Below are 17,299 nucleotides of genomic sequence, written 5' to 3'. Positions count from 1 at the left end.
ACTCACTTAAAAAATACAAAAATCATTTACTGAAACTGTTTTTTTCAAAAGTGCTCTAAATATCAAAATTTTCAAAAACCAAACACGAGAGTCGATTCTGAAGACAATTTTACATAAAAGTCTCCATATTGACCATTGTCCTAAGTCCAATCCTTGTGAAGTTACAGCGGCTTTAAAAATAAAAATGTTGAAAAAATAGGTTTTTTGATGGTTTTTGGCAATTTCTATATGACAGACTTGATTTTTCACTCTCGAAAATATTTTTACCGGAAAGCTCGTCCAATTTCCCACAAGTTTGTCTTTGATCACATTACAACTGGATGTATGGGCTTACACTGCCGTTCTACGCATAACTGTCCCATGTCATTTTTGGTCTGACTTTTTGTCATTTTTAGGTTAAGTTTGACGTGTACTTTTCGAAAAACACATAAAATTTAGTACTTTGTTTGGAAAATCATTAAAAACAACACCAAGTCTGTTTGTCCCATCATTGAACTTCTACGCATAATTGTCCCACCAAGTATTTTCTTTCATGAAATTATCAGTTTTACGAAGTATCGTGTCTTGTTTACCTATTGTATAGCAAGAGGATTACAAATAAGAGTGATAAACTGCTAACTGGGATGATTAGGGACATGTGGGGTGAATAGAAATCATAAACTGCTAACTGGGATGATTAGGGACATGTGGGGTGAATAGAAATCCACGGGACAATTATGCGTAGAAACACAAAAAACGGTCGAAAAAAAAATGCGTAGAACGGCAGTACAGGTATAAGCTAATTTACTATCCAGGTTACTATACTACACTGAAAAAATATTATGTTTTCAGTTATGCGCAATGTAAATATTTAAAACAAGCCCTTCTCAAATGTCATTATCGAGTGAAACTGGCTCCATATACACAAAAATGGTTTATATAAGCGTAGGATAACATGTCTACAAAGTTTCATTGAAATCGGAAAGGGTCGAGAAAAAAGTACCTGTCTAAAAAAATCCTGTTTTGCGCTGGAATTGCTCACAAATACTTTTTTTAATTGATCAAGTTTTACGAAAATGTGAGCAATTTTAAATTTTTTGGACCGTTATACCTCACTTCCCTTTGTTGTAGAGGGTTCATATTTGACATGAGTTCATCTCATCCAAATCGGAGCACCTCGATACGACCTGGGACACATTGATGGAAAAATCGATCTTAAAATTAATTTTAAGTTTTGATATTTATTTTTTAAATATTGTGTTAGCATGTTTTGTAGATTAGCCGTGTACTACATTTTTTCCGTAATTTTTATTTATACCTTCACTGTAAAAAATTGTGTTATTGGAAGGTTAAATATTACCTCTTTTGCCTTCCTCACTGAGGTAAGGCTATAATCCTGCTCTAAAAATGAACTTTTGAAAAACAGGTCAAAGACCTATATTCATGTATACCTATCGACTCAGAATCGAACACTGAACAAATGTCTGTGTGTGTGTATGTGTGTGCGTATTCCCCTTGGTACTCAAAATTCTTGCCAAGTTTTCTCGGCACTGGCTGATCCGATTTGAGTCAAACAAGTTGCATTCGATCCGGTTTGGTGCCCCATACTGCACTATTGAATTGTTTGAAGATCCGATAAGTAGTTCAAAAGTTACGTATAAAAAAGTGTCAGAGTTGCGAATCGAGTGCTGGAATTTTGATGCCGGATCTCACTTATCTATATGAAAACTATGTCCGGATTCAACACCCAACCCATCGTTGGTTAGGTAATCGAAAGACCTTATGATATGACCACTTAAGTGATATTTATGTACATTTTTTAAGCCGGATCTCACTTAAATGTATGTAAACTATGTCCGGATCCATCATCCGACCCATCGTTGGTTAGGTAATCAAAAGACCTTTCAAATGAATACAAAACATTGAAGATCTGGCAACCCTGTCTCAAGTGATAATTATGATCTTTTTTGAAGCCGGGTCTCACTTAAATGTATGTAAACTATGTCCGGATCCATCATCCGAACCATCGTTGGTTAGGTTATCGAAAGACCTTTCCAATGAGTCCAAAGCATTGAAGATCTGGCAACGCTCAGTTTCAAGTTTTGACCGCTTAAGTGACATTTGTGTAATTTTTTTTATTGAGAAATAGATAGAATTTGTGTCCAAACCCATCATATCACCAAATGTTGGTAAAAAGTGAGGAAGGCACCAACCACATAGGTGGATTAAGTTAGTTTTATGTTGTAATTTTACCTCAATTTAGTCTGAAAAAGTCATAAAACACCAGAAAAACGGTAAAAATACACATTTTCAGAGGTAAAATTTCAAAATTCTCTGACATAAAAGATGTACGCCTTCCCTGATTTTATACTTCCATGATTTTTTTACTGTGTTGTCCAATCCACATGGACGAAAACTATGTTCAGCTATTTGCGTTTAGCCTCTATATTTATGATTATCATACTTTTCCAATATTTTTAATTATGTTTTTGCTTTTTGTACAGGGCATGACAATATAATTCGCACGCCTATTTTGATTATAGATTTGGGAAAAGTTGGCCATAAATGCTTCCAAAATTAGAAAAAAAGTATTTTTGTTTCAAACATGGATAAAATTACGAGTTGTACTGCCGCTCAAAGCTAGTCCGTCCCATATGTAATTTCGTCAATTTTGAGGTAATGATGCAGTTTGGTTCAAAATCTTGTAAACTATCAGAAAAATCAATAAAATGTAGTTCTTTGTTCTAGAGAGCCGGAAAAAATCCACTTTTTCGGGAAATTCTAAAACGAAGCCTTATGGGCGGGACAACATTGACATGCGTTTTTCTCGGCTTGCTGTTTTTACATATGGGACGGACTCGATTAGAGCGGCAGTGTACCGATATCATATAATAAAAAAGAATGGTATAATTGTCAATAAATTAGGCTAGATTTGTATGATAAAAGTATTTATTTGAATTTTTAATGGAAAACATGTCCCTAATATTTTCCAAAATTTACACCCCGACGGCGCTGTGCCCCACGACAAGTTGACATTTTACGTGCAAATAACACCGCGCTCTTTCCGTTCCGATATCGTTCGATTTGATTGTCTGACGAGCTGCCATTTCACCCCAGACTAGACGGACATATCGACAAACGACGCGGGTGTCAAACGCGTTGGCGGGTGCGAGCTTTCGGTTGTGGATTTATCAATAAAATGTGTTGGAGGAGTATGTGTGGTTGTCACGCCCGATATCGGTGTTTCGTGTCTGCACTTTTACGAGGAAGCTTTTACAGGGAGGAAAAAGCACACAGAAATGTTGGTTTATTTCAATCAGTAGATAAACCGAGATGGGGCTCGATTGGATTGTTATGGGGCTTCGAATGGAAAAGGTTTGCATTCCGAATGGATTTTCTTGTCGTTTACAGTGTTGAAATGGGATTACTGTTGAGTTTGGGTTCGAGTGGAAACAACTTTTTTCCGTTTGTTAGGAGGTTATTTTGAGCATACTTTTGATCTACGGAAAACCTTACCTCATTTGTAGTTCTTGAATAGTTTTTATTTTATTAAGTGTTTATTTGTTATGTTATGTTTTAATGATATTTTGAGAAGTATTTAAATTAACTCGAATAAAGATATTTTATCACACACTTCCAGAAATAAATCAAACTGGAAAAGTTAGACTGAAAGATGTAATTTGAATTCAATGTTTTCAAGATTTTTTAAACTTCATTTTGTTCTTTCCCAACTTCAATAAAATGGATTAAAATGGATGAAAATAAACATTTTTGTGCATGATTCTATTGTGAAATTGGGTCCTAAAATGAAGCTTAGATTGCTGATATTATTGTTTACAGCGATAAAGCTTATTTTTCTGAGTACAATGACCCTTTGTACGACCACAAAGAGTTTAAAATGGATTTTAAAATCAATTTTGAAAAATTAACCTCGCGGTCCTTCTTGACAGAAAAGCTCCTACTTGACAGCTCATTCCAAGGGAACCATAGTTGATCCATCAAAAAAATGCTGTCTAGTCAAAAAAAAATTTGCATTAAAATGAAAAAAAGTGATCAGAAATGGTTTTTAATCGTGTTTTTTATCGTTGTACATAAAAATTGACTTAGGGCTTTAGTACCCAATTGTCTCAGGAACACGAATATGATAAAATTACCACCAGAAAATGGGATCTAAGCGGGGACCCGCGAGCAAAAATTTACAATAAAAAAAATCACTAAAAGTTAAAGTGTCTATTTAATATGTTAAACTGCTTTACCCAAAGCATTCTCAGTCTCAGATGGTGGTCCCAGATGTCCCCTACAAGCTGCAGGTCGAACCGAGATGATATCTGGATGGAACACTTTTTTATATGAGCTTGAAAATTATGCTATTTTTTCACTAAAATACCAATAACTCCCTTTAGATTTAACCAATTGGGATGCTTCTCCCTGCATTTTGTTGCATTTTTTAAGCCCTTTCAGATGCATTTTGAATTTTGAAATGAAATAAGTTTTGCCTAAGTTATAGCCTTTTTAATTTTTTTGGCGTTTTTGAACCTTTAAACTTTGTGTCCCGATTTGCCTCACTTCCCGTTGACCTAGAGTGCACAGATTTTGGCCAGATGCTAGTTTCATAGGTCCACAGATTTTGGCCAGATGCTAGTTTCATAGGTCCTATAAACATATGGAAGACAATAGTTTATAGGTCCTCATCAAAAAAAAAAAAAAAAAAAACTCTTGATATGTACAAACAACCCCTGAAAATTTCAGGCAGATTGGTGAGGTCGATGCGAGATGGGTATGCTTTGCTCGTGGACTCGCTCTTAAATTTCCAGTTAAATAAAAATTAAAAATATCAAAAAACACTCATTTTGATTAAATTATCCCCTTTAGCTACTATAGGTCTGACCTTCAGTCAACAGGATAAATTACTCGAGTAGCCAACCGGAAACAATTCTCAAGTACGCCAAGCATCAGCAAAAAACGCTCCAACTGTGTGATAATAGAGTTTTCTTCTTTAAAAGAATCGCATTTTTCATTTTTGTTTTACTTTTTGTTTAGAGAGAGAGAGAGAGAGTAATTCCTAACGGTTCAAGTATTTCCTCGCGCGTTTTCATTGTTAGGGATTATACTCAGTTCTCACGATAAAAATCTCCATTCTTTTTATTCTCTCTTTTTCTAGTGCAGGTTTTTCCCCCAGGAGCTCCGGAAAGCTCAGGATAAGGAAAAATTGATCCTTAAGCTTCTGCACGCTGCTGCTTCAAATTGCACCAGAAATTGCATAAAGGACACGCGAAGCAAAGTAAGAAATAATAAAATAAAAAAAAAATAAGCAAAAAACAGAAACAATCCTTCCGCTTCACTATTGATTGCTTCCTCTGTCGAGTTGGTCACGAAACAACAAAAAGAAAGAAAAAAAAAAAATCTCGTGAGATTACTGGAAAATGGTACTATCTTGTGTCGTTTTTCACGGTCGATTTGCTGCTTCCGGCGGGGCTCGCTCACCGGAAGCCTGGATCGTTCCGTGCCGTTCTACGGCCAGCCCTGAGGGTACAAATGGTGACATTAGTCTGCCCGCATGCTTCAGAATTAATGGCTCCAAAGTGCTTACCCCTTGCCGGGGTGAGTTTGGGGTAAACCGGAGACGATTTAGCCGTTGGGGTCGTGGTTCTTCCGGGCTCGAGAAGGTCAGCCCGGAACGGCTGTTCAACAGGCCGGACCGGGGGCAGGGGAAAATCGATTTAACACCACCCGGGATGACCCAAACGGTGCAGCATCTGTCCAACTAGGCCAAAGTGGGAACAAATCTAAGATAAACATTATCCTGCATCTGGGGCTGCTCGAGAGCATTCGGGGGAGAGAGAACCCATTATCGTCGGTATTATCTTAGGCAAATGGGAACCATTATCGGTGTCGACCCGGTTGAAGCTGAGCTGCAAATTGTCTGTGTCATGAGTTCTTGGCGTAAAGGTGAACGTAAATTTCCACATTTCCTTGTTACTCCTAATAAGCGTATATCGCAAGATATTTTGTTGAAAAAAAAAACTTATGTAGGTTTTTTATAATTAAATACTTGTATCAAATCTTACGTGTTGCGTCAGAGCAATTCCATGTCAAATAGGGAATCGGTTGTACCCGACCCTCTCCGATTTCAATGAAACTTTGTAGACATGTTATCCTAGGCATATATAAGCCATTTATGTGTATATGAAGCCAGTTACACTTGATATTGACATTTGAGGAGGGCGTAAGTGTTTTAAATATTTTTGTATTTCGTAATTTAGATATTGCTGTATCTCGAAGCCGTTGCATCGTATCAAAAAGTGGTCAAAGACAAACTTGTAGAAAATTCGACGGGCTTTCCGAAAAAAATACACTGAAAGAAAAAAACACTCCACTTTTATGAGATTTTTTGATTTTTAAGTTTAAACAGTTTCATTAAATGATTTTTGTATTTTTTTAGGTGAGTTGCTCCATCCTGCATTTTTCGTGAGTCTTTTTGTTACATCTTAGGCTATTTTCACAAAAATTCAAACCTTCAAATTTGACTTTTAAACTTAAAAATCAAAAAATCTCATAAAAGAGGAGTGTTTTTTTCTTTCAGTGTATTTTTTTAGAAAGCCCGTCGAATTTCATACAAGTTTGTCTTTGACCACTTTTTGATACGATGCAACGGCTTCGAGATACAGCAATATCTAAATTACGAAATACAAAAATATTGAAAACACTTACGCCCTCCTCAAATGTCATTATCAAGTGTAACTGGCTTCATATACACATTAATGGCTTATATATGCCTAGGATAACATGTCTACAAAGTGTCATTGAAATCGGAGAGGGTCGAGAAAAAAGTATCTAAAAAAATCCTGTTTTGGGATGGAATTGCTCGTCAACTAACCAATTCTGAGGAATTCATATCCGGCAACCCTAATCTGCGGAAAGATATAAAATTGATTATTTAAAAAGTTTTTAAATCGAACTCGTACCAACCGAGCAGTAGTGCTATGGGCTGGACTTATCAGTATATTTTTACTGTCTATAGGTAACGCGAGCAAATATCAAAAATAGTAAATAAAAGACGCTTTACTCTTCATAAAATCGATAGTTTTAGGAGTTAATACTAAAACTGCCATTTGGAATAAATTATTACGATTAACGAATTTGAACGAAAAGAAAACAGGACACCGCGTAAACGATTGTGATGTAATTAAACTTAAACGAACTAAACCGGTGGCGTGCCTTCCGATCAATGATGATAAAAGAAGTACTCGTGAAAAATAAAATATCAAATAAAAGGCTCCGAAACACACGCTGCAGAGTAACCACAGGGTCCCGCAACTCAAAATCGAATCTTAACAGCGATACACCGAAAATAGAAGAGATGGAAATGCAAAAAACGAGTCTGGGCCTCCCCGTGGCCAGCGCACTAATTTTCTATCCTAAATGTCAGCGTGTCTTTCGATAAACGATTCTATAGAAATGACTTTTCACATGATTTGAAAAAATTATGCACAATTCACCCGACGCCGTGCCTTCTGATCAACGATGATATAGGAAGGGCTTTCAAAATTACAAAACAATTAATGAAAACTTAATTAAGCACAAAAAAGCGCTCGAAACACGAATAACCCTGCAAGGCGTGCGCGCTCCTCCACCGTCCAAAATCGACTGATGTGGGTAACACAATTAACACTAATCACTGAAAAAATAACACTTGAAACACGAATAACCCTGCAAGGCGTGCGCGCTCCTCCACCGTCCCAATCCATTTCTACAACATCAGAAACACATTCTAGAAAAATTGTATCATGTTGGCAAATTGTAATTTTTCTTGAAAAAGGTATTGATTTTTATTATATGATCATCCCTAGTTCTGGCTCGATGCCGCCATTATGCGACCACGTGCTCCGTTTGTTTGTCAACATTTGTAATTCCGAGTCCAGTAAGGAACTGATCGTACAATATCTGTTCTAATCGAAATCAAACAAAAGTATCAAAATACAATGCAAGAACCTTTCCAAATTAGCTGTCCCAATACGCCCCAGAGGTATACACTCAACCCCTGGTGGTTGGTCACTGTTTCGTTTGACACTTTTTTAGTTTGTACGCAGTCAAACTAAAAAGTGACGATCTGTCACTTTTTACACGGCGCTCACACACACTATCAAAACAAACGTTTGGTTGTGTTTGTGAACTCCGTGTAAAAGAGGTGTCTAACTGACAACAGTTGGTGTCAAACCATCGGGGTTTAAGTGTAGTTTGAAAATAAAAATCTGAAAACGAGGATTTGCGACACGACAGAAACCATCTTACAATGCAAATTGCAAAAGCTACCGTCTCCTTCAAATTAAATTTTGATAACATCCTGCTTTGGACGGTATTTCTCCATTCTGTCTCAACAGGCAGTATATTTTATCAACGAGTATGCTTCTGGGGTTGGTAACGAAAAAAACAGTTTGCGTAAGCTTTTCTTAGTTTGTAAATAGTTTTAGTTGATAGTTGGAAAGAAATTGAAAAGGTTTAATTGAAACGTTTTTGTTTTTTTTTTAATTATTTATTCAACGTTATCAGTTAGCTCACCTGAGTTGGTCAGTGTTATTTTTGTTGTTGTATCAAGTTGAATTTAGCAAATTTCGCTAAATTTACCAGCTATGCATAAAACCTTAATTTACAAAGCAAACAAATTATCGTGCGTTCTCACCGTATTTAGGCCAAACCAGAAAGCGAAGTTTTGTGTATCCTTGTTAGGGCATTTTATCCTTAAACAAGGCAAACACACACACACACGTAAGAAGAAGGTCTGCCAAGTGGCATCATTACGTCAAGCAGCCCTTTTTAATTAACAGTGAAAACATTTGCACACGTCCATAAGTTGTGCAAACATAGTCACACTCACACATACCCCCCAATGTCGGCGTTGTCGTCGCGCCGGTAGTAAACATTCGGGCGAAGAAGCTTGGAAACAAGATAATATTTTCCACGAATCGTTGGGTGTGTGTGTGCCGACTCTTGGAAAAAAGTTTTTCTTCGTACTCCCGAGACTTGTACGCCCGGCCCATGCTGTCAAGAGGGACTGTAAGAAACGCTGATGTGCAGCTTCAGCGCCGTAATTATTGTCTTTTCGGATGTCCTTTGGGGAGTATAATAAAAAAAAACAGGAATAAATCACCTAAAGTTATTATAATTTACGTGTGAATGCTTTTTTATGCAAATTAATAATATAATTTGTTAGATATTTACATTTTTGAATCAATGAAAGTCAAGAACGATGCTGTATGGTAAGACAAAGCTGGAATAATACAGTTTTGCATCATGATCACGGTCTTGATGTGACAGGGTTGCCAGTTAGTAAAAGTTTATGAATTTTAAACATTTCTTAACACTCATCAAATTTGCCTTTATTTGTTTTGTGCAAATATTTTTTGTTGCTTTTCTAAGCAAAAATCCTCAGTTTTAAGTTACGTGAACATAGAACTTTTCAACAAAAAGAACACTCAAACTGACAAAGTGAAAAGACCATCAGATTCTCCAGTTACACGTCCCAACAGCCGACTGCCCTTTTATTAAGGAGGAGGAGGAAACCTTTGCGGAAGCTCTCAGGTGGTCGAGCTTTTCTCTAGTGTATATATGTATGTAATGTAATGTGCGCTTGTGTGTGTCTGTCTGTGATGTTCAAACAAAAAGCTGGCACTAAAATGCCGGAGAGAGTGACAGCCTTGTGTTCTTCTTTTAAAATTTATGTCTTTAGCGTGGCAAACCGTCGGTTGGTTGGTAGGTATTTAATTACGGCCTGCCGGTATTATTATTACGTACACCCCAGTGGAAATCATTTTAAGGGACATCCCAAGGGGGAGGGTTGGAGAAACCAACCCCTCCTGGTTTTTCACCAGAAGAAACTGGAGAGTTTTTCAAAAAAAAAAAAAAAAAAAGCGTCAGACAACATCATGGTCTTTCGTCGTGGTTTATGGGTTTATTATGGAACGCCATAATGTCCCGCAAGGAACGTTCCGGTACGCAGCAAAACGACGACAGAGATTGCTGATAAGTGTCTAATTTAGGACCGTTTTGCAAACACAAAGGAAATGGAAATCGGAGCAAAATGAAACGTACGTCGTATAATTGAAAGTAATGTCGGTTAGGTACGTGAGCTGGGTTTCACGCACAGTTGGGTCTGATTTTGGGAGAAAACATTTTTATTGAAGGATAAAATATAATATCGTGAGTCAAAAGAATATGAAAAACTTCATTTCAGGAGATTTTTTAAACGATATTTTAGTACGGGTTCTTTGACTGATCAATTGAGAATCAGACAATTTTTTGAACCTCTCTCTATCCAACCTCTAACTAGGAGGCGTCCATTTGATTGACAGTCATTGATTTCAGCCGCCTCAGGGTCTAATTAATCTATCTCTACTGTGAGTAAGCCCCTTTTTGCTCCATCATTAGTGGCTGCCATCGTTTGTGATGAAAAATGCGGGCATGGCGATAGTCTGTCATCTCTGCTATCTGCTAAGGTAAGCGCTTATATGTTTGATTTTTATAATGTAATGAATATTAAGGGTCGTTTAAGAGTCGTACATTACGTAATGCAATCAAATAATGTCAATGCGAACATGAACCAAGTACGATTGAGAAAAAAAACATGGCTACACACTTATTGCTCCGGGTAGGAACAACAACCACCAATTTGGTATCCCCCTCCCTTCCATAACAAACTACAAATAGTGCTACATGAAAGCTCGTTCAAACCAGCCCATATGGCTTCCCCGTTGTGAGCATCACGTGTCTACGCCGGCAACAAAGTTTTCCAAAGCCTCGGCAACAAAATGAGCACGTCTTTAGTTGGTTTATAAGGTTTGCCTTCCTCACCTTACTGAAGAAAGGCTATAAAATCACTCGAAAAATTAACTTCTCAATTTGAATTTCTAGACCCACCTTCACGTATACATATCGACTCAAATTCAAATTCTGAGCAAATGTCTGTGTGTGTGTGTGTGTGTGTGTGTGTGTGTGTGTGTGCTGTCTAAAGTTGAAGTACGTTTTTGCCAAAAATTACCTCTCGAAAAATCATTTTTCTAACATTTTGGTTGGAATTGCTCGAAAACTACCCAAATGTTTGAAAATCTCCACTTCAAACATTGTAGCATGTCAATACGATTCCCTCAAACAAGAAAAACTGTTGGATGACTTGTTTTTAACATATCGTTGTAATTGAGCATCATTTTAGTTTCATTTGACCCAATGTCACCCCCTCTAAAGGATAAGATCGGGTCAATTTTCAAACTATTGGCATTTAAGGTAGTGTTCATCAAAATCCACCATATTTTGGGAAAATGTTAGTAAACTATCTAAGAACAAATCTACGTTGAAAGATTTTCGATGTTATTTAAATTGTTTTTGTTATTGAGAAATTACGAGAGGTGTATCGTTTTTTTACCCTTAGTCACCCCCACTGACGGTAAATCTGTTCATTTCGTTGTCCCGTCACGAAAAGAAATGGCTGGCAAAAACTCAAATTTCAACCAATTCGTTCAGTTCAAGGAGCAAAAGATTCGTTTTTTTAAATTTGTGATAATGTGTAGAAGAGCAAAAAATTTTAAAAATCAAACTGGCAAAACTGTAGCGATTTTGTGGTGTGCCTTTTAAAAGTCCAGTTTTACGATGTTGTCCCGTCACGCTACATTTTTATTTCAGGGGAAGCACAGGTACTATATGGTTCATTCTGCATGATATTTCTTTGTAGGAAAATCAATTATCTTTCCAAATATGTAATAACATTGGGGGGTTTCTTCATTTATTTTGCCACTATAGCCAAAACGCTGAAAAAAACTTGGGATTTTTTTTTGAAAAGGAGCCGAAGAATCGATCATAAGAAGTGTTATTTGTATACAATTTTTTTTAATTCAAATTTGAGAACTTTTTTTTGTAGGTTGGACACTTTCTATTTCAACAAAAAAAACTAAATTAGTACACGGGTCCCCCACAGACCGTTATTATAAATAAAAAATTTCCACCCAAACCAATGATTGGACATGGTTCCTGGGACCATTCTGCACCTCTGGGCCGAGTTTCAAAATATTTGCCGGCAGAAATTTCGAATACGGTCAGTTTTAGTGTTTCGAGTAGAAATTAAGGGGAAATCACATGGCTTAATCCGGCCAAGTCAGTGCTGTAAATCGTTTTTATATCATTCTGCTACATGTTAATACAATTTAAAACCATGACCAGTAATGTTTTGGAGTTAAAACATTGAAACTTTGATCTTTTCCTACGCATTTTACATGTGATTTCCCCTTAATTTCTACTCGAAACACTAAAACTGACCGTATTCGAAATTTCTGCCGGCAAATATTTTGAAACTCGGCCCAGAGGTGCAGAATGGTCCCAGGAACTATGTCCAATCATTGATTTGGGTGGAATTTTTTTATTTATAATAACGGTCTGTGGGGGACCCGTGTTAGTGTGAAGAAGGCATCAACCACCTTAAGCTTCATCCATAAAGTTCGTCCATAAATCAGCCAAAATTTGAACTTCTCCGCCGCCGTCAAGACCTTCCGGGCATTGAAATGTCCCAAGTATTTTAAACTTGAGCAGAATCTGCTTCAACCCGCTGAAGTTCAGTAGATCCAAATCTTTATTCTGTATGTCTCTTTGAACCGCGTACCGCAGCACATTTAAAGAAAATACAGATCCAACGTGGGCACCAGCAAGCGGATATTGTTTGGAAAAATACATTACATTCCGTCAACCAACACATTTTGGTCAACCTTCGATTTCAGGGGTTAGCACTAAAAGGTTCCCGGATTTGTACACATTAGGAGTGAACAGGACTTTGCGCTTGCGGTAGGTATAAAAAAGGGTCGAATAACCGCCCAAATCGGCCAACCCCTGGAACGCTGGTAGCGCGACTGGTGACGGGTGGTGGTGGCAAAACATACGAATCCCATTTTATGATCTAGGGAGCTACTACCATGCCCGAGGGCAGGTGGAAAACATCGATTGGAGCACGTGTTTCCCTGTGGCTTCTTGCCTGATGTCGTCCGATGCCGTGTCGTGACATAACGCGGGTCGGTTGGGGGACTTATTTTTCGGGAATCACGTGTTTCGCCTTAGGGTTTCCAAAAGTGTTGCGACAGTTGTTGGGCAGATATTTTATCGCGTCTTCTTCATAGGTTTACCAAAAGGGGGTTTGGGTGTTTAGTCCAGTGGCGCAAATACACTATATCAGGATGCCTGCAATCCTTATCAGGCAAGAAGCAAAACATTCACATAAGCTTTCTTTAATCAATACATAAACCTTGCGGCGGTCAGCTGCTGCCCCCTAAAATCGGTTATCCTACATCGGGCTGATTCAGGTAAGTGCAAATCACTATGGTCAATCAAAAAGAAAAGGATCAACCCAGTTATACTTGAGGAAACAAACACGTTAAAGGTCAAGCTAGTTAGTAGTATTTCCCCTCCTGCAGGACACGCAGATTTGAGCTGAATCACTGTCCGAAAAGGCGATGAAATGAGGGTTATGTGGAATAAAAAGTGATGATGTCATCAAGTGAGAATTGTGAGTCTTTATCGAGGTATAACTTATGAGTTCTGTTGATGAAAGTTACCATTTTGTGCTTTTTTTTATTTGCAGGTGGAAACATTAATCGCTGGATATGGTGAAGAATATGAACAGTTGATGAAAAATATGTCATTGGTTGAACTTTGGAACATTCTGAAACTCTGTGAAGAGCCTTGAACTTTAAAAAATACTGTTTTATCTAAAGGAAAGGCTTCTTCGATTTGAATGTTTTTTTTTGATCACTGAATTTAGTCTTTTTGTAAAGAAAGGCCTTGCTTTGAATTTTCATTAATTACAGTACAGTGGTCAACAAATAAAAAATAACAAAAATAGTTTCAATATTTGAATAAAAAACGTGTTCAAAAATGCATTTTTACCATTTCAGTTGTTTTGCAATCATTATTTTTCAAAAAAAATAGATTAGACGAAAAAAATATGTTAAGCGATTTTGAGAATGCATTTTACATTGATTTCAGCTGACTGCAAAAGAAACTAACTTATGCCAATGTATAGACTTGAAAATGGTATTACCGAAATTGCAGCATTTTAAAAAGTGATGTTATTGATCATTTGAACCCTTTTTCAAAGTTTTCGCTTAAACACGCAACCATTTTGGAAAATATTATTGAGTGTTTTCCGAAATTTCAAAAAAAAGTTGTATTTAACTCATTGCAAAACTTGTTTTTTTTCTGCGCTTGTCGTATTCAACTAACTCAATAATCCTCGTTTGATAAATATACGACTTGTGTTGAAACAATCTTCTTCTATTTAACTTTTTTGTGACATTGTAAAATACACTTTTTTTTTGAGATTCAGAAAAACGCGTTTGAAAATGATTTTTCAGTTAAAAATATATTTCCCCGCATTAGTTTGGCCCTTGTGAGCTTGATTAACTCAAAACCAACACATTGTCAAAAAGCATTATTTTTCGATATAAGTGTTAAAAAGTTGAACTTTTCTGCACAGTTATTTTTTAGACGGATTAGCCATTTCGTCACTTTATAAAGACAGAGAATGTGAAAATTTAGACATGTGATTTTCCAACATTTTTATTTTCCGAGTTTTTTCCTCCATAAAATATGTTTAATTGCAAAAATTGAAACTTTTTGAAAATGTTGTATGAAAAAATTGTATCAAACTTGCACTATGGCTCAAAAGTTTAGTCAGTAAAGTTTTTCGAGGTTCGAAACAAAACCCCGTTCCACCATATTGCGGTTTATGTTCTTCCTTAAATCTCAGAGAAAAATGAGTACCGTAAACCGGGGTGACTTTGATAGGATTTCAATTTGATTTTGGAATATTTTCCAACAGGTAAGGTTATTCTCAAGATTATTATTTTTAAAACATGTACTGGGGTAGGCCAGTCAAAGTCCATGCACTATTTTGGAAAAAAAGTTTTTTCAATGTTGTTTAGAAAAATAGTTACGTTAAAAATTCTTAGTTTAAATTCCGGGGTGACTTTGATAGTCATAGTTTTTCTTGTTAAAATAATATTTAAGATGTTCAAATTTTATTTGTACGTTTAATGTATCATCACTAAAGTAGCTGATACAGTTTTTAGGAAAAAAAAATCAATATTTATACTTAGTTAACTAAGTTTATAAGCTTTTTAGCAAAATACATATAAATTTTGGGTAAAATTGTTAAAAAGTCGGAACTTTGCCTGAAATTTGTTAGAACTAGTTTTGTTTATAAAATTATCGATTTATATTGCATTTTATACTGAATTCAAAGCACGAATCACAAGTTTTCACATTTTACATGAAGTTTGTTCAACTGAAATTGCCTATAAATGTGGAATTTTATTTTAATTGTGTTCCAAAAACACACATTATTTATTATTTACAAACTTATTTAACCTTCTCCTAGTGGAAAATTGTCCAAAGAATCCGAAAATGCATTCCGTTTTCCGATTCGAAATCATGTTCATTGAGAAAATCAAGACACTTTGAGAAGTTTAAAATAATGACTTTCATCAACATTTTTTTAATTATAGTTAACTAACAATTTAAACTTCTCAAAATTTTATGAAAACTTCTTCTTGAGGTACTTTGAACACTTCTCTACCACGGTCAGTATGATTCTAAACAATTCCGTACGTATTTTAATTGTACTCTTCATTTTGCGGAAAAATCCTAAACCTATCAAAGTCACCCCGGCTATCAAAGTCACCCCGTTTTACGGTATTTTTTTTAATTTTAACGTTAAGTTCTACATACCCCGGTTCTGTTGGACCTAGACTTTTTTTAAAATATTAGCAACGGCCTAATATTAAAAAAAAAGGTATCAAGTTATTTTAGTTCTTAAATTTTAAACATAATTTTCAGTGCTTTCATATAAATGTCATAAGTGGTTGTTATGCTATCGTTAATAAACGTATTTTGTAATGCCAACCTGGTCAGTTACTTCCGTTTAATAAGGTGAGGAGACGCACGGTCGATTACCTCCCGTTATGAATAATACATAATAAATGCCATGAGTGTTCGCTCAACTGCTCAACAGATTATATGATTCGAACGTAGGAATCGTATGAATGCGTTTCTTGGCAAGCAGGTAGGGCAAAATCTACCCCCAAGAGGAGAAAGATGTTTATCGTTTCTATTAACCTTTCACCGGGTAGATTCCATTCTCGATATCCACCCCGGTGCTTCGAGATCGGCAACAGACCAATAGGTTGGCTCGTAATAATGCTGTGATATTGAAAGCTCTTTCATGTAGAAAAAAAAGACGAATCCAAGAACCTACCTTCGTCGTTGGGATCGAACTCAGCCTCCAGCTCCGCCTTGGTCGGTTCCCGCTCTGTTTCCGCCGAGTTCTGCTGCTGCCCCGCCTCGCTACCGTTGACGTCCCCCTGCTTCATCGTGGTTCCCTTGCGCACCTGGTGGCCTCGGAACGCTGCCTGGATCTTAGTGGCGGCCGCTTCGACTGTAAGAATGGAGGAGGGGGAAAAAAATGAGATGGAAATTAGTTTTTCGTCCTGCCTTCTTCTACTTCTTCGTAATGGGAACACAAATTGTTGCTTGGTCTAGGTCTAGGTGAGTTCCAGCGGACCAGGACAATCGTTTGCTGTAAGTACCTCGTAAATTTATTTTTGGGGCGCTCTTTTCCGTAGAAGCTGTTGCACGTCGCCGCTACTCGTGACAGCTTTAATTAGAGGTTTCATCGCGTGTTAGTACCGGTTGTCGGAAGGAATAAATTGAATTGAATTATTAATTCGAACAAGGCGTAATGTAAAATGAGTTTTTAGATTAAGATTTTCAAGTTTAAAGCAATGATAAATGTTTCTTTTAAGGAAGCATATTAAACAAACTTTCCATTGCTGCAGTGCATTCCGCAACCCGAGACTCCATTTATCTTCAGCGAGCACATCCCGAGAAACAGTCATAAAGCTCTCAGCCGAAAAAGCAGTCCCGCTGCCAACACTCTGCAGCAGCTCCTAGCCAAAACTATGCCAACAATGCGACAGAACAATTTACGCTGTGCACCCTTCTTTGCACTAAGACTAAAGCGAACGGGTTTTTGAAACTTTAGACCGAAAAACTCGTCGTTGTAGCATCTATTTTCATCAAAATGTAACTATTATGGTGATGAGGCCACTACTGCTGGCTATAGAGTTGCAGACTCCAAGCTCCACACACCAGGGTCTTCCGGCGGACAAATAGAATCGGTAACCCATGAAAACCACCTCGTCATACTCGGGACGACCACGAGGCCAGGCCACACAGGTTGCGAGACGACCGGGTTCATCATCATCGTTCGCTGCTGGGTTGAGGAAAAACG

At 37.0% G+C, this 17,299-nt stretch overlaps 1 protein-coding gene across 1 annotated transcript in view; it reads right to left on the bottom strand.

Annotated features, from left to right (window-relative positions):
- Positions 1-17,299, bottom strand: part of LOC120414931 (neuromodulin) — a 224,311-nt gene that overhangs the window by 49,379 nt on the left and 157,633 nt on the right. Inside the window, exon 2 of the mRNA XM_039576262.2 lies at positions 16,265-16,444. Within this exon, the coding sequence (XP_039432196.1) occupies positions 16,265-16,444 (180 nt within the window). The remainder of the gene's footprint in view (positions 1-16,264; positions 16,445-17,299) is intronic.

Source organism: Culex pipiens, chromosome 2 (assembly GCF_016801865.2).
Source record: "Culex pipiens pallens isolate TS chromosome 2, TS_CPP_V2, whole genome shotgun sequence".
NCBI classification, from domain to species: domain Eukaryota; kingdom Metazoa; phylum Arthropoda; class Insecta; order Diptera; family Culicidae; genus Culex; species Culex pipiens.
The sequence above is the reverse complement of the archived record's forward strand: the minus strand, read 5'-3'. Positions and strand labels throughout refer to the sequence as shown.